This window comes from Microcaecilia unicolor, chromosome 14 (assembly GCF_901765095.1).
Source record: "Microcaecilia unicolor chromosome 14, aMicUni1.1, whole genome shotgun sequence".
Taxonomy (NCBI): domain Eukaryota; kingdom Metazoa; phylum Chordata; class Amphibia; order Gymnophiona; family Siphonopidae; genus Microcaecilia; species Microcaecilia unicolor.
The window spans coordinates 25589021-25611694 of NC_044044.1; the positions used below are offsets into that span (position 1 = coordinate 25589021).

General features: G+C 42.8%; 2 protein-coding genes across 2 annotated transcripts; both read right to left on the reverse strand.

Moving 5' to 3' along the window:
- Positions 1 to 12930: 12930 nt before the first annotated feature.
- LOC115457180 (olfactory receptor 6N1-like) lies at positions 12931 to 13938 on the reverse strand. Its single transcript, XM_030186604.1, has one exon. It carries the CDS (start codon positions 13936 to 13938, stop codon positions 12931 to 12933), a length of 1008 nt encoding a protein of 335 aa, XP_030042464.1.
- A 7789-nt stretch (positions 13939 to 21727) lies between these two features.
- On the reverse strand, positions 21728 to 22663 carry LOC115457674 (olfactory receptor 11L1-like). The gene has a single exon (XM_030187209.1). The coding sequence runs from the start codon at positions 22661 to 22663 to the stop codon at positions 21728 to 21730; it is 936 nt and encodes a 311-aa protein (XP_030043069.1).
- Between the last annotated feature and the right edge of the window lie 11 nt (positions 22664 to 22674).

The window sequence follows — 22674 nt, forward strand, 5'->3', positions numbered from 1 at the left end:
TGGGCTTCATTAGGGGCAAATTGTGCTGTTAGGATAAATCAAATATAACTAAACACATAAAATATTACACAGACATAAAAATCAAACTCAAAATGAAATGCATGCATAAAGAAACCAAAGGCAAATGATAATAAGATTGAAATTATATTGAGGATAAATAAATGAACTTCAGGAAATCACTAAAAACCAACCTCTTCAAAAAAGCCTACCCCAACGACCCCTCGTAACCCTCTTCACCTACCAACACAGCATGACTATGATCGAACAGGACAACACGCAATCTTCATCCATTCCGACCCTCCACTTATACCTCATACGATCACTATACAACTTTGTATTTGTTATCCACTGACTGGGCAAACGCCTTTGACGGTACTATGTAAGCCACATTGAGCCTGCAAATAGGTGGGAAAATGTGGGGTACAAATGCAACAAATAAATAAATTCATAATGAAATCCTTTGTGGCTAGATTTTGTATATGGTGCTGAAAATCGGCACAAAAAAAAAAGCGAGTGCTAAGTGCTATTTTATAATTGGTGCTCCGTGTTGGGGGGGGGGGGGCCGTTTTTAGAATAATGTTTGGTGTTGGGATCCATGCCAAATTTGGGGCACAGGAAATGATCACACCTAAATTAGACACGGATCTGCTTTCTTCTGTAACACCGCAAAAAAATTCCAGGAATGCCCCTCCCATGGCCATACCCCCCCCCCTTTCAGATCCACGTGGAAAACTTTACTCACACACGTCTTTTTAGAATATTAGACACAAGAGAACATTCTTCGAAGAACGGAAAAAGGAGCCGACTACAGAAAATAAGAAGCAAAACAATAGATGCAAAGCATTGATAAAGAAGGCTAAAAGAGAATATGAAGAAAAACGTGCCACGGAGACAAAACTCATAGGAACAACATTTTCAGGTACATGAGAAGCAGAAAGCTTGTGCGGGAATCTGTGGGACTGTTATATCATGAAGGAGCAAAGGGTGGCACTCAGGGAGCCATAGCGGAGAGATTGAATGAATTCTTTGCTTTGGTCTTTATGGAAGAAGATGTAAGGGGTCTACCTTTCAAGGGTGCCAAAGCAGAGGAAATGAAAGAAAAATCAGTGAACCTGGAAGACAAACTGGGTGATAAATCACCTAAACTGGATGATATACACCCTGGGGTACTGAAAGAACTCAAACATGAAATTGCTGATCTGCAGTTAGTGAGCGGTAGGTAACCTGTCATTAAAATCATCTGCAGTAGCTGAAGATTGGAGGGTGGATAATGTAACGCCTGTTTTTAAAAAAGGGTTCCAGGGGTGATCTGGGAAATTACAAACTGGTAAGTCTGACTACAATGCCAGATAAAATAGTGGAAACTATTAAAAAGAAATAAAATTACGGAACGCACAGACAAACATGGTTTAATGGGTCAGAGTCAGCACGGGTTCAGCCAAGGTAAGTCTTGCCTGACCAATTTGCTTCATTTCTTTTGAAGGCGTGAATAAACATGTCAGTAAAGGTGAGCCGGTTGATGTAGTAGTGTATCTAGATTTTCAGAAATCTTTTAACAAAGTTCCTCATGACAGACTCCTAAGAAAATTAAAAGTCATGGGATAGGAAACAACGTCCTTCTGTGGATTAGGAATTGGTTACTGGACAGAAAACAGGGTTAAAGGACCATTTTTCTCAATGGAGGAGGGCGGATAGTGGAGTGCCGCAGGGATCGGTACTGTGGAACCGGTGCTATTTAACATATTTATAAATGATCCGGAAATTGGAATGACAAGTGAGCTGATTAAATTTGCAGATGACACAAAACTGCTCAAAGTTGTCAAAACACATGAGGACTGTAAAAAAAAAAAAAACTACAGAAAGACCTTAGGAAACTGGGGGTTCCTTTTACCAAGCTGCGGTAACAAGGGCCCTGTGCTTGCAGCGGGAGCTGTTTTTACCACGTGCTGTGGCCCTTTTTACCGCAACGGGTAAAAAGGCCAAAAAATGGCTTGGCCGTATGGTAAGATTTCACTTACCACATGGTTATGTGGGGAGAGCACTTAATTCCAACCACTGAAGTGGCATTTAGGGCTCCCTTGCTAACCCAATGGAAACCAGGTAGTATGAGGTGCTGCCCGATTACTGCCAAGTTAGTGCCTCGCTGGAAAATAGCTACCTACTTTCCCTAGCTCGGCAATTGGCACACGCTAGGGCTGAAGCTACCACCGATGCTCGCTTTGGGCTGGGGGTAGTTCCAGATTAGTGTGCAGTAAGCCCACATTGAACGTACTGCCACTCTGTAATGGGGCCCCTGGAAATCCAATAACAGGTGAAATAGAATGTGGACAAATGCAACGGTATTATGCACATTGGGAAGAATAATTCAAATATGGAGTGGAGGAGTGGCCTAGTGATTAGAGCACCGGTCTTGCAATCCAGAGGTGGCCAGTTCAATCTCGCTGCTGCTCCTTGTGATCTTGGGTAAGTCACTTAACCTTCCGTTGTCTCAGGTACAAACTTAGATTGTGAGCCTTCCCGGGACAGAGAAATACCCAGAGTACCTGAATGTAACTCACCTTGAGCTACTACTGAAAATGGTGTGAGCAAAATCTAAATAAATAAAATAAATAAATAATTTCCTGATGCTAGAGTCCACCTTAGGAGTCAACACTCAAGAAAAAAGATGTAGGTGCCATTGTAGACAATATGCTGAAATCTTCTACCCAGTGTGCGGCGGCAACCAAAAAGCAAACAGGATGTTAGGAATTATTAGGAAAGGGATGGTAAATAAGACCAAGAATATTATAGTGCCTCTGTATCGCTCCATGGTGCGACTAAAAAGATAGATGCACAAAACAAAAAGATAGGCATTTTTCTGGTTTGAAAATTGCTGTGTTCACTACTTGATTTTTGGACTTTTTCAGCAAAACATCCAAAATCGGATTTAGACGTCATATCAGAATTGCCCCTCAACATCTTTATTTCAGTAGGATTTAGCACAGTACCCATATTTTATCATTCCCGCCTTAGTGATTCCCTTATCTCTCATTTATCCTGTTTGTCTGTGCTGATTAGATTGTAAGCTCTGTTGAGCAGGGACTGTCTCTTCATGTTCAAGTGTACAGCGCTGCATACGTCTAGTAGCGCTAGAGAAATGATAAGTAGTAGTAGTCTGGGATTCCGGAATCTTGCTACTCTTTGGGATTCCACACAGAATCTTGCTACTGTTTGGGATTCTGCACGGAATCTTGCTACTCTTTGGGATTCTAGAATCTTGCTACTCTTTGGGATTCCACATAGAATCTTGCTACTGTGGGATTCCGGAATCTTCATACTCTTTGGGATTCTGCACAGAATCTTGCTACTCTTTGTCCTTATACCTTATTTGTCCTGTTTGTCTGTCCTAATTAGATTGTAAGCTCTGTCGAGCAGGGACTGTCTCTTCATGTTCAAGTGTACAGCGCTGCGTACGTCTAGTAGCACTTTAGAAATGATAAGTAGTAGTAGTAGTACACTAGAGCCCAGGATTACTCATACTGGAATTTAAATTACTATTTGGTCGAACATTTATTTATTTTATGTGTTTATTGGATTTATACCCCACAATCATCCAAGTTGAGTACTCATTTCTATGTGACTTACATAAAATAAAGCAGATATACAATGATAAGGCAGAGAGCTATAGAACTGTGCTTACAAGGATAGGGAGGAGATCGAGTGGAGGGTAGACTGTTCCTTGGTAGTGGCATGAAGCCTATTAGTGAATAGATCCATGTGGTAATCTAAGTCCCATCTATCAACAAAAATGTCTTGTATAAAATAGTCTTCAGTTTTTTTACAAATGTTTTCATAGGTGGTGTCGTGTCGTATGTCTTTGGAAAGCTGACGATATGGGCTGATTTATAGACTTCCCCTTTACAGCTGGAGACGTGGGACAATTAGGTGGAACTGAATTGAATATGAATATTCATTACAACCCTACTAATTGTATCTGCGCTGCCTTTTTAATTACAGCAACATTGTATCTGACAGAACAAAGGAGTGCTTTGTTGGAAGTTTCGCATTGCAGTAACTACACATAACAAGTTCCACCAAGTGCTTTAGGTTCTCTTGGCTCATAACTCTTTTCAGAGTAAACATTCATTTTATGTTACGCTGTGGCTTCTGACCTCAAAAACAATCATGCATTTGTACTTTCTTTTATAAAACCTAAATGTGGTTTTTTTTTTTTACATGCGCAGCACAGGTATTTCGAGTGTTGCAGATGCATAATTAAACTCTGGAATTTGTTGCCGGAGAATGTGGTGAAGGCGGTTAGCTTGGCAGAGTTTAAAAAGGGGTTAGACGGTTTCCTAAAGGGCAAGTCCATAAACCACTACCAAATGGACTTGGGAAAAATCCACAATTCCAGGAATAGCATGTATAGAATGTTTGTATGTTTGGGAAGCTCGCCAGGTGCCCTTGGCCTGGATTGGCCGCTGTCGTGGACAGGATGCTGGGCTCGATGGACCTTTGGTCTTTTCCCAGTGTGGCATTACTTATGTACCCCAATAACGTTAAATTGATATCTTTCTCCATTAAATGAACAGCACTGATGAATAGTTGCACAGAGTTAAATGGATTTAAGGTTATCGGGTGGATGTTGATAGTATTTTATGACTAAATTAATGTGTGACAAGCTTTCAAAAGTTAGTTTCTTTATCAGACCTGTGAATAAACAGCACAGTTTGACTGAATTTAAAACGTACAGAATAATCAATGTCTTACTCTTCTTATATAAGTGATTGCAGGTCAGAAAAAGGGGAGGTGTAAGTAGACAGAGATGAGGCAGTAACATTTTCCAGCTGAAAGTCCGCACATAAGATAATGGGGGAGAATCTCTGGAGGTCTTTTTACTAGGACGTGGTAGCGCTTTTAGATCGCAGTAGAAAACAGCTGGCGGTAAAAGCCAAAATACCTATTATTTTCCTATGGGTGTCTTGGCGTTTACCACCAACTGATGTCTACCATGAGCTAAAAATGATACTGTGGCTTAGACCCCCCTCTGTGTCTCTACTGAAAATTTCTGTGTTAGTTTCTAACGTCAGATGTTCTCCATTCCTATATAGTTCTCACATTTCCTTAGGTATCTTGAGTCATTACAGGATCGATCTTCCTTTCAGAAATGTTCATGGACTGTGCTGTCATTCTGTTTTTCTCTGTGATATTTTATGGTGTATCTAGGAAGATCAGAACGGGGGTCTTTTACTAAAGGTTTGCTCGAGTTATCTGCAGGAGGGCCCATCTCTGATAGGCGATGGTTGGGTTTTGTACCATTTCCTTTAATTTGGGATTCTCTTTGAAGTTTACTTTGTATTCGTTTGGTTCCTGGAACTGAGGAGTAGGGAACATATCTTTCAGTAATTCACTCTCCCTAAACAGCAGTTGAATGTCTTTCATAATTTCCCTTAGGTTTTCTAGTTCTGGATTGTGTGCTACTAAAACTGCTACGTCCTACAGTTTTTCTTTCCTTGTATTGGAGCAGATTTCGTCTTGGTTTTTGAGCAATGAAGCTTTCTTGGAGATTATTCTGGGGAGATAGCTCTATTGTTTGTAGAGTTCAGTCAACATTTTGAAGGGGTCAATATTTAAAGAGATTTAAAGCGGCAGGAGAGGCTCCACGCCAGTCAAATCACCTGTGTATGGCTATTTGTGCATTTTCAATAGGGCTTAGCCAGATAATGCTGCTGAATATCCTAAGCTATATTGTGGGCAGTCAAGGTAGGGGTGGGGAGTAAGCTCTTATAACAATTACAGTTTAAAATCTTATGTTCCACTACCCCCTAAAATAGTTTGGTAAATTACAATATAAGACAACTAGAGCAAATGGGAGTTTTACTTTTCTTAAGTAATCCTCAATAGAAATAAAGTAAACTAAAAGAAGTGGCCTAAGATGGCTACTACATGTCTCCACTTTTCTTAGGGAATGCAACTGGGAAATCAGAACTTCAAGCCCCTGTATATAACAGAGTAAACCTAAGTGGCTCAATCTGGTCAGAGAAATCGCAGATCCAGGATGGCTTCTAGGAGTATTTCTCTTGCCATCTTTTAGGCTAATCAAAGGTCAGTTTCCCTAGCTCATTTTTAAAGCTAATTTAACAGGAGAGTTGATTTCTGGCTCCCAGAACAAGGAGATTATGAATCCCTGAAGGTCTTTAAAAGCCCCCAAATGCCTGGATTTAAGCCCCACTGGCAGATGCAACTAAGTAACCTCTGTAGCAACTTTGCTCAGTTTCTGCAACAAAGAAACTCCCGCGCGCCACCCAACAGACCCAGCCCCACCCACAGAGCGAGACAAAGGTGCGCATGCTCCGAGCATCCCCGCGCCGGAACTGGCGTGAGCGGGACAGGAAGTACTACGCGTGCCCAGAGAGAGAGAGAGAAAAAGAACGCCCGTGACGTGCAACGGGAAGAAACGCGCATGCTCGGAAGCGGTTCCTAACCAACGCCCTCTTCCCCCCCCCTTCTGGCTTCAGTGCGCGCTCTCCGAAAGCGTGTACTTGCGAGCAGAAGTACTGCGCATGCTGTGAGATAGTCCCGCCCACTCCCCTGCGCGGCGCGCGCCAAAACAAAGAGAGAAGGGGGCGGGGCTTCTGAGTTTGTAGGCACTGAGGGCGGGTGCTTTGCTTTCTTGTCCTCTCTCTGGCCCCAGCTGAACTGGAAGGGGTGGTATTGGGAGTATCAGTGACCCCACCCCCCAATATACCTGACAGAGCTGCTAGGTTACCCCCCCCTGCTGCTGTAGAGTTGTGGTAGCAATGGTAATTCATGATCAGACCAATAGTCCTTCCAGCTTTGTGGCCAGGCGGAGTCCCCAGGAAATACCCAGTAGATTCTCATAGGCAGTGCGTTTTTTTCTAGGGAAAAAGGTGCCAGTACTCAGTGGAGTTCCTAGGGCGTACCAAGGGGGGGGGGGGGGCGGTCCGCCCCGGGTGCACGCCACTGGGGGGGTGCCAAGCGCCTCTCGGCTTTGCTCGTGCCATGCTCCCTCTGCCCCGGAATAGGAAGTAACCTGTTCCGGGGCTGAGGGAGCACGGAACGAGCGGAGCCTACAGGCACTTGGCACCCCCCCCCCCCCCCAGCGGCGTGCACCCGGGGCGGACCGCCCCCCCCCCCCCCTTGGTACGCCACTGCCAGTACTCAAATGCTAGGCCACCCTTCAGGGGTGGGGTGATCACTGAGGTGCCCACCCCACAGCCAGGCACAGCATCTATGACAAGGCAGAATTGGTGTGTAGAGCCTGAGCTCTTTCATTAAAACTTGGGGTCCATGGGTCAATTTTAGCAGCCAATGGAAAAGGTGCCGGTACCTTCGTGCCAAGTGTTCATTTTACAACTTGTTTATATATAAGAAAAAGAGTCTTCTCTGTAAAAGGGAGATTCCATCAGTGTCAGAAGGATACTGTCACAGTAGTAAAATATATATTATTTTAGAGAACCTCTAAAATTCTGTTTTGGGGAACATTATGACAGTTTAACATTGTTTTTCGCTTTCACAGCATATGCTGATTACTGATTACAGTTCTTACATTATTTTAAAGGAAGCATGATGCTATACTTTCAGACTAGCCGTTAAGCCCTGGCCTGCCTTTCTCTCAAAGTATACATATTGGGGTCTCTAAGTCTGCAATTCCATTGGATTCCTAAACCCTCAGTATCCCCTGTTTTAAAAGCACTTGCGTTCATTTATTCACCATCAAGGTCAGACCAACTGGCCAGTTGTTCCCAACCTCCTCTTCTGCTTTTGTGGAGAAGGACCACATCTGCCTTTCTCCAGCCCTCCAGAACCACTCTCCACTCTAAAGAAGCGTTGAAAAATGTAAGACGGTAAATAATATATAAATAAATGTATCTACAAAAATATGTTTCTTTTTCTGTCTAAATCAAAATTTCACCTTTGCTGACTCCTTTTCAAACTTAAATAAATCCCTTCTTTAGAAATTGAAGCAGATCCAGGTACACTGTTTAATCCTCCTCTTACCTTGCTTAATTGGCTTTGTACAGTGGCAACATGAGCTGCTCTGTCTAAATATTTAAGTATGAATGTTAATTCTCAAAAGCCATTCTCATGATCAATGTAGCGTTCCCAGAGGTTGAATAATCCAACTTGTCTTCCTTCATACACTCATAGTAATGACAGCATGTAAAGACCTGCACTGTACATAGCTAAGTGTGAACTACTATTTATGTGTGTGTGGGGGGGGAGGGGGTATGCCTATGAAGTAATTACCCATAAAGCTGCACTAAAATCCCAGAGGTTCTTGACAGGTCTTGTATGAATGCTAAGGAAGGAGAAGTTACGTCATATCCGAAAATTTTCTTTTCTTTAGTCCTACTAGACCAGTGTTTCCCATGTCCGGTCCTGAAGTACCCCTTGCCAGTCAGGTTTTCAGGGGATATCCGCAATGAATATGTATGAATTTTATTCGCATACGCTGCTTCCATATACGCAAATGTTTTTCATGCATATTCACTGAAGACATCTTGAAAATCTGACTGGCAAGGTGTACTCCAGGACCGGACTTGACTGGAGTTGTGAATATGAGCACTATTACTTGGTCATTCGGAATACTGAGCATTCTGTGGCATGGTGTCCTTAAGGAGCAAATCACACAGAGCTGCTTTGTTTCTCTGTCTCCATCTGCTGGTTGGTGGACATAACCCACTGACTAGGCCTTTGTGAAGATGAAGGTATGAAAAAGAGTTAGATAAAACACACAGTCCACTGCAGTATGGTGAAAGTCATTTTTATTCAAATGAGCCCAATGTGGGCATGTTTTGGCTTATACCTGCATCAACAGCATAAACAATTGTTACTTCGCCTTATACAGTTTATCTCCAAGAGGCAAAATTATATCTGAGAGATGTGTTCCAGTCCTTGCTCCCTCTAAGCTGAGCAGGAGTTCTCCAAACGCCTTGCTGCCAATGGGGGTGGTGTTTCAATATTGTGGGGCCCTTTTACTAAGCTGTGTAGGCGCCTACGCATGCCCAATGAGCGTCAAGTTTGAGTTACCGCCCGGCTACAGCGTGGCCCTTGTGGTAATTTCATTTTTGATACGCGTCCACTACGCACGCCGGAAAATATTTTTATTTTCTGGCGCATGGGCGGTAATCGGGTGGTAATTGGCATTTTACGCTCGTAGACCATCACTGCACGGTTACTGCGTGAGACCTTACCGCTAGGTCAATGGCTGGCGCTAAGGTCTCAGACCCAAAATGGACGCACGGCGATTTTTATTTTGCTGCACGTCCACGTTCGGCAAAAATCTTAAAAACTACTACTACTACTAAACATTTCTATAGCGCTACTAGATTTACGCAGCGCTGTAAAAAATGAGCATGAAGAGACAGTCCCTGCTCAACAGAGCTTACAATCTAAATTGGACAGACGAACAGACAGCTAGGGGTGGGGAAATTGCAGTGCGCTGAAAAATGATTCTGTGCTTGGCCAAAACATGCGTCTACACTACCGTAAGCCATTTTTCAGCGCGCCTTTGTAAAAGGGCCCCTGTGTTTTCAGTCACTAAAGACATGCAGTTCCCCAAGAGACCCACAGAGCTTACCTGTCCCTCATTATTGAAAATATGATACTGAAACAGCTCCACCCACTGGCAGGACTATAGGTGGAGGACTTCCTGCTCAGCTTAGAGGGAACAGTGGTTCCAATAATAATCCACTTGATAATGAACAGTCTCGAGCAATATAATAATGAAAATTCTCGTCACTGAAGCCTAAATTATTTATAAGGCCACAGGACAATTCTTTATGCTCCTTTGTGTGTGTGTGGTGGAAGAGGAGGTGGGGGGGGGGGGGGGGGGAGTGGATTGTGGATTTATTTTTTGTTTGCCCTTTGCTAAAAGAAAGCATCTTTTGTGAGTGTGCAAAACAGCATGTATATGATGGATAATTAAATCCTCTCTGCTAATTGAATCCTCTATGATGACAAACTGTCTCCCTTTCTCAGTTCTCAAGCACCATCAGGGTCCCCCCAGCACATCATTTTGTTCCTACCTGTCAGGCAGCAGGCCAAAGACCTTAAGGAGAGAGACAGGTTGGACCTGTTGAAAGCTATTTGCTGAGCTGCTAGACATATTCAGCCCTTAGGTTCCAAAAATGAGCCGCAAGATCAGCAGTTTCTAATCCTGAAGAGATTTATCTTTGACTTGCCGAACCAGATGAAATCTGATAGCTGTCTCCTGGTTGTTGTTTTTTTTATTTTTTCAAGCAACAGAACAGGAAACATTAACAGTTCTCTTGATATTTAGAGCGGAGGAGTGACCTAGTGGTTAGGGTGGTGGACTTTGGTCTTGAGGAACTGAGTTCGATTCCCGGCACAGGCAGCTCCCTGTGACTCTGGGCAAGTCACTTAACCCTCCATTGCCTGCCACATAGAGCCTGCCATGAGTGGGAAAGCGCGGGGTACAAATGTAACAAAAAAAAAATATTTCAAACCCTGAAAAGGCCTTAATCCTCTTTATTTTATTCTAGTGAAAATATTGGATAATTGCTCTTGGTCTTTACTTATGTTTGGCAGGAAAAAAAGTGAGTGTGTGTGTGTAAGTTTGTTGAGCTCCTGAAATGCAATATAAGCTTCAACTCATCATGCTGATGTAAGAATCCAGGGTGAAGATCATTTATATTCCTACTAGACTTTGAGCCCGTAAAAACGGGCTATTATAGGAAGGGGGGATTGAAAGGGCCGCCCCCACAGCCGAGTTCGCCGCTGCCCTCCCCCTCCGAGTTCGCGCCCCCCCACCGAGCCGTCACCACCCACCTTCCACCCGGCCGGGCCCTCGCTCCGCTATTGAAACAGCGAGGGTCCGGGAACACAGCACAGAGCTCTGCTGAGCTGCCGACGTCGGCCTTCGTTCTTCTTCTCTGCCTGTCCCGCCCTCGTGTGACGTAACGTCGTCGAGGGTGGGACAGAGGCAGAGAAGAAGAAGGAAGGGCGATGTCGGCAGCTCAGCAGAGCTCAGTGCTGCGTTCCCGGACCCTCGCTGTTTCAATAGTGGAGCGAGGGCCCGACCGGGTAGAAGGTGGGTGGCGGCGGTGACTCGGGTGGGGGGAGCGTTAGACGGCGGTGTCCCTCCCTCAGCAATGCGCAGTACAAACCCTCTGTGTTCCGCCCCCCGTCATCACGTATTGACGTGGGGGCGGGGCAGAGAAGGTCTCTACTGCGCATTTGCGAGTGAGTACGGTCACTCGCCGTTTATATGTTTGATGCTGATAATGTGGTGTGTATCATTATGGGACTGTCTCATAAATTGTAAATTATAGATGTTTTTTTTTTTTCAAAAAAATATTTCATACATGGACTTTGATCACTGGGAAAGGGGATGGGATTTGATATAAATAAATAAAATATTTAAAATAAGCAAAACAAAATATGCAAGACAAAATGAGAGCTTAGCGCCTGGCCGTTAAAAGAATTACCTAGGGAGTCCTACCATCACCTATTTAGGAGTCAGCGAGGGCTCCTACATTATCCATATGCTAACCAGTTAGCAAACATGGAGGGGCATAATTGAACGAAAACGTCTATCTCCATGGGCGTTTATCTCCGAGAACGGGTCCGTGAAGGGGCGGACCGAACTGTATTTTCGAAAAAAATAGACGTCCATGTTTTATTCGATAATTTGTGAGCTGGGCGTTTTTGTTTTTCAGTGATAATGGAAAATGAAAGCGCCCAGCTCAAAAACGAATAAATCCAAGGCATTTGTTCGTGGGAGGGGCCAGGAGTCGTAGTGCACTGGTCCCCCTCACATGCCAGGACACCAACCGGGCACCCTAGGGGGCACTTTTACAAAAAAAAAAAAAAAGGTAAAAGAGCTCCCAGGTGCATAGCACCCTTCCCTTGGGTGTTGAGCCCCCCAAATCCCCCTCAAAACCCACCGCCCACAAGTCTACACCATTACTATTGCCCTAAGGGGTGAAGGGGGGCACCTACATGTGGGTACAGTGGGTTTGGGGGGGCGGTTTGGAGGGCTCCCATTTACCAGCACAAGTGTAACAGGTGGGGGGGGGATGGGCCTGGGTCCACCTGCCTGAAGTCCACTGCACCCCCTAATAACTGCTCCAGTGACCTGCATACTGCTGCCAGGGAGGTGGGTATGACATTTGAGGGTGAACATAAAAAGTTGTGAAACGGCATATTTTTGTGGTGGGAGGGGGTTTGTGACCACTGGGTGAGTCAGGGGAGGTCATCCCCGACTCCCTCCAGTGGTCATCTGGTCATTTAGGGCACTTTTTGGGGCCCTATTCGTGGAAAAACAGGGTCCAGGAAAAGTGCCCTAAATTCTCACTAAAAACGCATATTTTTTTTCCATTATCGGCGAAAGGCGCCTATCTCTGATCGGCCGATAACCACGCCCCAGTTCTGCCTTCACCACGCCTTCGACACGCCCCCATCAACTTTGTCCGCATCCGCGACGGAGTGCAGTTGAAAACGTCCAAATTCGGCTTTCGATTATACCGCTTTATTCGTTTTTGTGAGATAAACGTCTATCTCCCGATTTGGGTCGCAATATAGGCGTTTTTCTTTTTCAATTATAAGCAGGATAGTAACATAGTAGATGACGGCAGAAAAAGACCTGCACGGTCCATCAAGTCTGCCCAACAAGACAAACTCATATGTGCTACTTTTTGTGTATACCTTACCTTGATGTGTATCTGCCATTTTCAGGACACAGACGCTGGGAGACTTGCCCAGCACTATCCCCGCCTCCCAACCACCAGCCTCACCTCCCACCACCGGCTCTGGCACAGACCGTATAAGACACCATATTAGGCTATTTTTGCTGCACTAAGCACAGGTTAGTGCTTTAGTACAAGGACTCTTGTGTTTTTTCAACAAATATTCATAAATGGCCATTTTCCGACAACCTCTCTGTAAAGTTATCTTTCTAGTTAGTTAATGTACTGATATAACCTTTACTTTAGCTCTCTTCCATCCCGATTTCATATGACAATCACTTCTTTTCCTTGGGCAAACGTTTGACCTTCGTATTACTCTTCTCAGGGCATCTTTGATGTCCTTGTTCCTCAGGCTGTAGATGATGGGGTTTAGCATGGGTGTGAACACTGTATACGACAAAGATAACACCTTGTTCACATCCAAGGAATAGCCTCCTGTAGGCTGCACATACATACATACAATGGTGCCATAGAATACGATGACCACAGTGAGGTGGGAGCCGCAGGTGGAGAAGGCCTTCTGTCTCCCAGTGGCGGATGACATCCTTAGAATGGTTGAGATGATATAAATGTAGGATACCACTGTTAGCACAAAGGAGCTGACTATGAGGGTGGAGGCCAGAATGGAAATGGAAGCCTCTGTGGTAAAGGTGTCCATGCAGGACAGCTTAAGCAAGGGTTGGGCATCACAGTAGAAATAGTTGATTACGTTGGGGCCACAGAAAGGTAACCTGGATATCAATACTACAGGTAGCACCGGGGAAATGAAACCTCCTATCCAAGAACCTGCAGCTAGCTTCAGACACGACGTGCTGCTCATCAAGGTAGCATAGTGCAAGGGCTTACATATGGCTAAGTAACGGTCATAGGCCATTACTGTCAGGAGGTAACACTCTGCAGCTCCCAGGGCACTGAACGTGTACAACTGGACCATGCAGCCGGTGAAGGAGATGTTCTTGCTGGTTGGCAGAAAACCAGAAAGCATCTTGGGAACAATAACGGAGGTGTAGCAGATTTCTAGGAGAGACAGATTGTTGAGAAGGAGGAACATGGGCTTGTGAAGGCGACGATCAGTCCTGACAAGCAGAAAAATTAGAGTGTTACCCACAAGTGTGAAGAGATAAATAGTTAAAAACACCACGAATAGCAAAATGGAGAATTTCTCCAGGCTAGGAAATCCCAGGATGACAAATTCAGTCACTGAGGTCTGGTTTCCTCTTCTCATGGCAGTTTTATGTTTCAGCTACAGAAAGAATTAAGAACAAAGGACTTTTGTTAGTAATTATCTCATGACTACTCTAAATTGAATGTGTATTACCATTCCAAAAGTCATCTGCACTGTATCCTGCCCACTACCTCTACTGGTTTTGAAGTTCAGTGGTAGCAGTCGCCGGATAAAGTGCCAGTGGTGACGAGTTATGTCATTAGTACGTTTGTTGAAATGGTGCTGCTGAAGATATGTTTAAGCAGCAACCATGTCTCTGCGTCTACTCATTAGACCTGTTTTTTTTGCAGATCTATTTTATGTGTTCAAGTTATGCAGAAAGAGGATGCTTTTTGCCATGGGTGGGGCATGGGCATTTCTTTAATTTATGAGCATCGGGGTTGGCCTAAATGGATGCAGCCAAATTTAGTTGTGAGGCGAGCCACTTGGCATGTTCTATATACCGCGCTGAACTTAAGCCTATTCTATATAAAACGTAGGCATCATTTATTTAGATTTTGCTCACACCTTTTTCAGTAGTAGTTCAAGGTGAGTTACAGTTAAGTACGCTGGGTATTTCTCTGTCCATGGAAGGCTCACAATCTAAGTTCATACCTGAGGCAACTGAGGGTTAAGTGACTTGCCCAAGATCACAAGGAGCAGCAGGAGGATTTGAACTGGCTGCCTTTGGATGTTAAGCCTAGTGCTCACATCACTAGGCCACTCCTCCACTTTAGAGACTATGCCTAGGCATAATTTTTCTCTGTGCAGATTTCTCAGGCGCCACATATAGAATCTCCCCCAGTTTGGGCTGAGTGGGAGTGGCGTTATAATATACATACATATAGGGGTGAATTCTATAAATCGTGCCTAACAAAATAGGTGCAAAAAATGCTTAAGTTCTATTCTATAAGCCACGCCTAAAATTAGGCACGGTTTATAGACTAGCACTTAAGCACAGGGGTTGTACATAAATGTAAGTACATCTATTCATACCAACGAAAATTTGGTGCAAATGCTCCCACCTAAATTTAGATGCTGACCCCCCTCCTCCCTTATTTTATAATTGCATGGGTAACTGGAATCCACACCCACTCTTTGCCCCAAAATGCCCATGACTATCCCATTTTTGTGCCCTTCTTCCGGACATGGTAAAATTTGGATCCGAATGACGCACCTAAATTTACACACGTACATGATCATTGATTTCAGTTAGCGCCAATAATTGCTTTTTAAAAAGACATTTATTGGCACTAATTGGCTTGTTATTCAATTAAATTGTGTGTACAAATTTGTATGTGCAGTTGTTGGGGACTTTTATACAATTAGGGGGTATTGTAATATAGTTGTCTCTGCTATTAGAAACAGAGAAACATGATGGCAGATGAGAACCAAATGGCCCATCCAGTCTGCCCTTCTGCAGTACCCACTAACTCCTCCTTTTCCTAAGGGATCCCACGTGCCTGTCCCAAGCTTTCTTACATTCCGACACAGTTCTCTTCTCCATGACCTTCACTGGGAGGCCATTCCACGCATCCACCACCCTTTCCGTGAAATAGTATTTTCTTAGATTCCTCCTAAGCCTATGGAGGCCATTCCACGCATCCACCACCCTTTCCGTGAAAGAGTATTTTCTTAGATTCCTCCTAAGCCTATTTCCTCTTAACTTCATCTTATGCCCTCTCATTTGAAAAATGCTCGCCTCCTGTACATTAACACCATTGAGGTATTTAAATGTCTCTATCGTATCCCCTCTCTCCCAGCATATACATATTGAGGTTCATGAGCCTATCAGTATATGCTTTATGACCGAGACTGCTTACCAATTGGTAGCTGCCCTCTGGACTGACTCCATCTTGTTTATATTTTTCTGTAGGTGTGGTCTCCAGACCCTTCTTGTGAGGAAAAAAAAATCGCACAACACACAATCCCCCAGATTCTACATATGACGTTCAAATTGAACTTTTCTGCTCTGCTGACATTGTACTCCATTTGTTCTTTAATCAATATTGTTGTTCTTTTGTGGATTGTATTTTAAATTTTGCATTTGATGTACACCACTTTGTTATTATTTTAAAGGAAGAGCAGTACATCAATAAAATTAACCATAACTATAACCATGCCTATCAAAGATGCACATGCAAATTAATTAGCTCACAAGCCGTTAACTAGCATCTTAACAATCCATTATAAGTATATAAGTAATGCCACACTGGGAAAAGACCAAGGGTCCATCGAGCCCAGCATCCTGTCCACGACAGGGGCCAATCCAGGCCAAGGGCACCTGGCGAGCTTCCCAAACGAACAAACTTTCTATACATGTTATTCCTGGAATTGTGGATTTTTCCCAAGTCCATTTAGTAGCGGTTTATGGACTTGTCCTTTAGGAAACCGTCTAACCCCTTTTTAAACTTGCCAAGCTAACCGCCTTCACCACGTTCTCCGGCAAAGAATTCCAGAGTTTAATTACGCGTTGGGTGAAGAAAAATTTTCTCCGATTTGTTTTAAATTTACTACACTGTAGTTTCATCGCATGCCCCCCCCCCCCTAGTCCTAGTATTTTTGGAAAGCGTGAGCAGTAATTATTATTTGCATGGACATCTTCCTTGTACTGTTCAATAACCCCACACACTGTAGCTTAGTAAAAGGACCCCTTAATATTGTATTGTTCTTAAGTCTCATTTATTCTACTATCTAGTACTGGATCGGCAAATAACAATATAGCAAATGTTCAATAAAATGTAATAAATAAATAAAATATTATTCAGCATGCCTAATAAAGTATGTCTATCACGTGGTCAATGAAGAATCCTAACTGGAAGATCAACGTGATCTAGGCTGCCATTTATAAGGTTCACCCACTTGTAAATCAATTTCTGTGGCATTTAAGGTATTCAAATGCAATATATTATTTAGCAATCAATGCCTTGCACAATATTAAAATAATAGAAAAGAAAATATGCCACCGTTGCTATCATGGTAGAGTTGAATTTAGTACTGATACTTACAGCTTTGTATTTCAGAGGTTTGACAGAAGCTCGTTGATTTTTTAATGTTTTTGTTCTTTTGCCAGAAGTTAGCCCCGTAGGGTAATTTGCATGTTCAGGTCTCAGCGAGGATCCTGATTTTGGGACTCGTGTTCTAAGCAAATTTCTCGATGTAGTGAAAGTAACTCTGTGAACTTTACTTTTTAGGGTGTCTTAAGAGAGCCAAAGTTATTTTGCTGGATTAAAATCCTATTATGGCAGAACGTCGCAATCATGTTTTTGTTTCTTGACATTACCTTCTTGGCACGGTCACAATTTAATCAAGGAGCAGAATTTCTTCCTAAGCAGCAGTGACAGGTACTAGGCAGGCCTAAGATATTGTATCCCTTTATTGCGTGTATCGGTTTGTGTTTTCTTATGTTCCTGGCTCAGTTTGTCAGGTGACGCCCATCTTTTTCCGGATAATGCATTGAATTCTTCATTCTAGGTTTAAATTAAAAATAAATCATACCATAAAAAAACATGTTACAAAACATTATTCAGATCTGTGCTACTCATATCGAGACATAAAGTCTGCATTCTGCAGTCACACACAAAAAGATTTGGGAATAAGTAGTTACTTGTTTCTGTGAATACTCAGGATTCTTTATTTGGTCTAGGATACAAGGTAAGTCTTGAGAAGCATCGTTTTATAGTCATTGAAAATACTCAAAGGGTCTAATTAAGTAGGCTCTCCATTTCACCCCAAGGGCTTAAAACACACACACACACACACACACACACAAATCCCATCATTAATTTTGGTTCTACCAAAGACTGTGGTAAAAATAGAAATCTCCGCACATTTACCAATAGGTGAAGCAAGATCTCAGTGGGACGGAATTTGCGACCTTACCAGTTCAACATTCCAACTTTTTTTTCTGGTTGTCATTTCATGTCATTTGCATAAAAATAAAGGTGTCCTTTTACTAAACTTTGCTAAAACTGGTCAACGCTATCACCAGTTTGGGTCTTTCCCACATACTGAGACCACTTTTAGCATGGTGGTAAAATGGCCCCATTTTCCATTATTCCCATTATCGGCCACTTGCTCATTTCCCCATTAGCGCATGGCCATGACTGCATGAGTACTTACCGGCATCTATTTTCTAGGCAATAAGGGTTCATGTGCTAATCCTGCAGTAATCGGTTAGTGCAGGGCAATGTAGCTGTGCAAACCAATAGGCGTGCAGAACATGCCTATCCTCCATCACGACCACCTATCCCAAAACTACCATGGGATACCCTAGCACACTATATAACCCACAAATTCCACTATTGTATACCTGGGTATTGGAGGTGTGTGATCGCTAGCATATATGAAATGTGGAGAAAAAAAGACTTCAGAAATCCTAGAGAATGCTCCTGTGTGGAAACCACCATATGTCTGTGGAGCACCCCACTTCTTCAATCACTAGTCTTCACAAAAAAAACTCCACTCTTCTTATTCATATACTGCGTGCACAAACACCTAACACAATACTCAAAGGTGAAGGCAACTAATCCAAAACATTCGGTGAAAGAAAAACTACTTAACTTAAATATTCTTAGAACTGTCCAGTCTTCATCTATTTCCAAAGCCCAACAGGAGACCCTGTTTCGCCCCAAATAGGCTGTTTCAAGGGCAAAAACTTTAATCCAGACAGCTGATTTCCATAATTCAAAGTCACCGCATTCAACTGCCTCCGGTTGGCGTCAGACGCCAACCGGAGGCAGTTGAATGCGGTGACTTTGAATTATGGAAATCAGCTGTCTGGATTAAAGTTTTTGCCCTTGAAACAGCCTATTTGGGGCGAAACAGGGTCTCCTGTTGGGCTTTGGAAATAGATGAAGACTGGACAGTTCTAAGAATATTTAAGTTAAGTAGTTTTTCTTTCACCGAATGTTTTGGATTAGTTGCCTTCACCTTTGAGTATTGTGTTAGGTGTTTGTGCACGCAGTATATGAATAAGAAGAGTGGAGTTTTTTTTGTGAAGACTAGTGATTGAAGAAGTGGGGTGCTCCACAGACATATGGTGGTTTCCACACAGGAGCATTCTCTAGGATTTCTGAAGTCTTTTTTTCTCCACATTTCATATATGCTAGCGATCACACACCTCCAATACCCAGGTATACAATAGTGGAATTTGTGGGTTATATATTTTGATATTATTCTACTATCCCTGTGGAAATTAACAATACCCTAGCACACCCCATGGTAGTGGTTTTTTAACCTGTGATAAGCATGTTTTAGGGGGTCTTTTTCTAAAGCTTAGCTCGAGTTATCTGCAGCAGGGCCCATTTTATTCCTATGAGCCCTGCTGCAGATAACTCAAGCCAAACTTTAGTAAAAGACCCCCTTAGTGCTTACCAAAGCTTAGTAAAAGGGCCCCAAAATGTCTGCTTTGTTTTTTTATGTCTAAATCAGAAAAATGCTGATGACCCAAAGTCAAACACAAGGGGCATGGCTTTGGGTGGGGAAATGGGCATCCCATGGGCATCCCAAAATTTACACACATAGTTATAGAATATGGCTCAGTGTGCGTAAATCTACACACAGGGATTTACGCCATGATTTCATTGGTGTAAATAGAGGCCCATAGTTTCAGGCACTGGGATATCAACTAAGCGAATTCTATATGCTGTGCCTTTGTAGAGTATGCTTAGGTGGAAATGTTTACCGCTTGGATTTTTTTAGGCGCCTTATATAGAATCTGGCCCTGTACCGTATAAAATAACTTGCATCCAGATGCACACACAAGTTTTAATGACTGCCAGTCAACATCAATAATTTGTTGATTGCACCCAATTATTGATGGTTCAGAGCTCATTATCCAATTCTTTTGCACACACATCTCAGAAGTGTGCCCAAAGGTCTGTAACGCCTGAGAGCACGAGGAAGGAAATGGCTTAGTGGAAGGCATCCTGAAACAGAAAAGTCTTAACATCAGCTTTAAATTGGGTTTAAAGATTGGAGGGTGGCCAATGTAATGCCAATTTTTTTAAAAAAAGGTTCCAGAGGAGATCCGGGAAATTATAGACCGGTAAGTCTGACGTTGGTGCCGGGCAAAATGGTAGAGACTATTATTAAGAACAAAATTGCAGAGCATATTCAAAAGCATGGATTAATGAGACAAAGTCAACATGAATTTAGTGAAGGGAAATCTTGCCTCACCAATCTACTACATTTCTTTGAAGGGGTGAACAAACATGTGGATAAAGGTGAGCCGGTTGATATTGTGTGTCTGGATTTTCAGAAGGCGTTTGACAAAGTACCTCATGAAAGACTCTAGAGGAAATTGGAGAGTCATGGGATAGGAGGTAGTGTTCTATTGTGGATTAAAAACTGGTTAAAAGAAAAGAGAGAGTAGGGTTAAATGGTCAGTATTCTCAGTGGAGAAGGGTAGTTAGTGGTGTTCCAAAGGGTGATGGAGGCAGGAGTGATTCCACTTGCACCTTCCCTAGTGGATGCCTCTTTAAGGGGCCTTTTTAACAAGGCATGTTTTAGGTCCTTAAGACATGATTAGCATAGGAATGCAGGCTACCACAAAGCGTTTTAACACATTTTGCTTGTTAGTATGCGCTAACTCCTGTGTTAGGAATTTTAAAAAAATTAAGAGGGCGTGTCATGGGCATGGAAGCTAACATATTCATATTAGTGTATGTGAATTGGTTAATACGGAGTTAACATGGGAGCCCTTACTACCTTCTAAATAAGGTAGCAGTAATACGGGAGCCCATGTTAATTTTTCCCCAGTAATGCATGTTAATGGAAAAAGATAATGGCCAAAAAATCTGCCATGTAAAACCCTGGACTTAGCACTTGCTAATGTCCTGCATAAAAAGGCCCCTAGTAAAAGTCTGATGATACTGTTGCTTGGGTCCATACTGCTAAATAAGGGTCCCTGCATGCCAAGCGTTCACTTTACAACTTATTTATATATAAGAAAAAGAGTCTTCACTGTAAAAGGGCGATTCCACCAGTGTCAGAAGGATACTGTCACAGTAGTAAAATATATATAATATATTCTGTTAAAACACCTTTAGAAGAAACGAGGGAACCTCTAAAATTCTGTTTTGGGGAACATTATGTCAGTTTAACATTGTTTTTTTGCTTTCACTGCATATACAAAAAAGATCATTATTAGATTACTGATTACAGTTCTTACATTGATACCAGATTTCTGTTGTTGAAGATACATATGCAGAACAGTTCAGCTCCATCCATTCCTGGGGTTCATATATTTTGATCTAGAGACGTATTTTGACCATTGCTTATATGAAGTCTTTTAAATGTGTGGTAAAAGTATTAGGGGCCCTTTTACTAAGCCGCGTAAGCATCAACGTGCGCCAGAATGGATTTACCGCCCAGCTACCATGTGGATCTTGCGGTAATTTCATTTTTCGGTGCACGCAGGTCATTACCGCCTGGTTACTGTGTGAGACTTTACCGCTAGGTCAATGGCTGGCGGTAAGGTCTCAGATCCAAAATGGCCGCACGCCAATATTAATTTTGCCGCACGTCCATTTTCGGCAAAAAGAATTTAAAAAGGGACTTTTTTTTACAGGCACGTTGAAAAATGGATCGGCACACGCTCAAAACCTGCACCTACACTACCGCAGGCCATTTTTCAGGATGCCATTGTATAAGGATGGTTCCTGGCTTTTCCCCTGAGTAATCAAAGATAATAACTGTCCAGAGAAGGAAAACTGAAGGAAGATTGGACTCATTGCACCATTGACTTCTTATGGACATCACAAATGGAGTATTCAGCATTATACATTTATGTAACTGTGCAATATATCTAGGAGAAAATTAATTTTCGCACTAGTCTTTTTGTTGCATTTTTAACATCTTTGTTCCTCAAGCTATATATCACAGGATTCAGCATTGGAGTGATGACTGTATAAAAAACAGACACAACTTTATTGAGGTTGGATGAATAACTGGAGCTGGGTCTGACATACATAAATATCATAGTCCCGTAATATATTACCACCACGATCAAGTGTGACCCGCAGGTAGAAAAGGCTCTTTGCCTCCCTGTGGCAGAAGGAATTTTCAATATGGAGAACAGGATGAAAATGTACGACACCACAGTCAGAAGGAAACAGCAAAGAAGAACCAAGAACGAGAGCACGAAAATGGTTATTTCCGCCACAAAAGTGTCGGTGCAAGACAGACTTAAGAGTGGGGGAATGTCACAGTAGAAGTGGTTTATGAAGTTAGAACCACAGAACTGCAATCTAGATATTAACATCACTGGTAACAAGCCTGTGAGGATACCACACACCCAGGAACCGAGCGCCAGCTGGAAACAAGATGTGCTATTCATGTGTGTTGGATAATGCAGAGGTGCACAAATGGCCAAATATCGATCATAACCCATCACTGACAAGAGGTAACACTCAGTAGCCCCCAAGCAAACAAAGCAGTACAACTGAATCATGCAACTGGAGAATGAAATAGTTTGGCTTACTGACAGGAAGTTGGCCAACATTTTAGGGACAATCGTTGTGGTGTACCAGATCTCCAAAAAAGACAAGTTACTGAGGAAGAAATACATGGGGGTGTGAAGGCCACGGTCTAATTTTACTACTGTGATGATAACAACATTGCCCATGATGGTTAGAAAGTAGATACATAAAAACACCATAAATAGCCATATTTGAGTCTCTTGGGAGCTCACAAGCCCCAGGATTACAAATTCCGACACCATAGTGTGGTTGTAAGCTTTCATCCCTGTTTCAG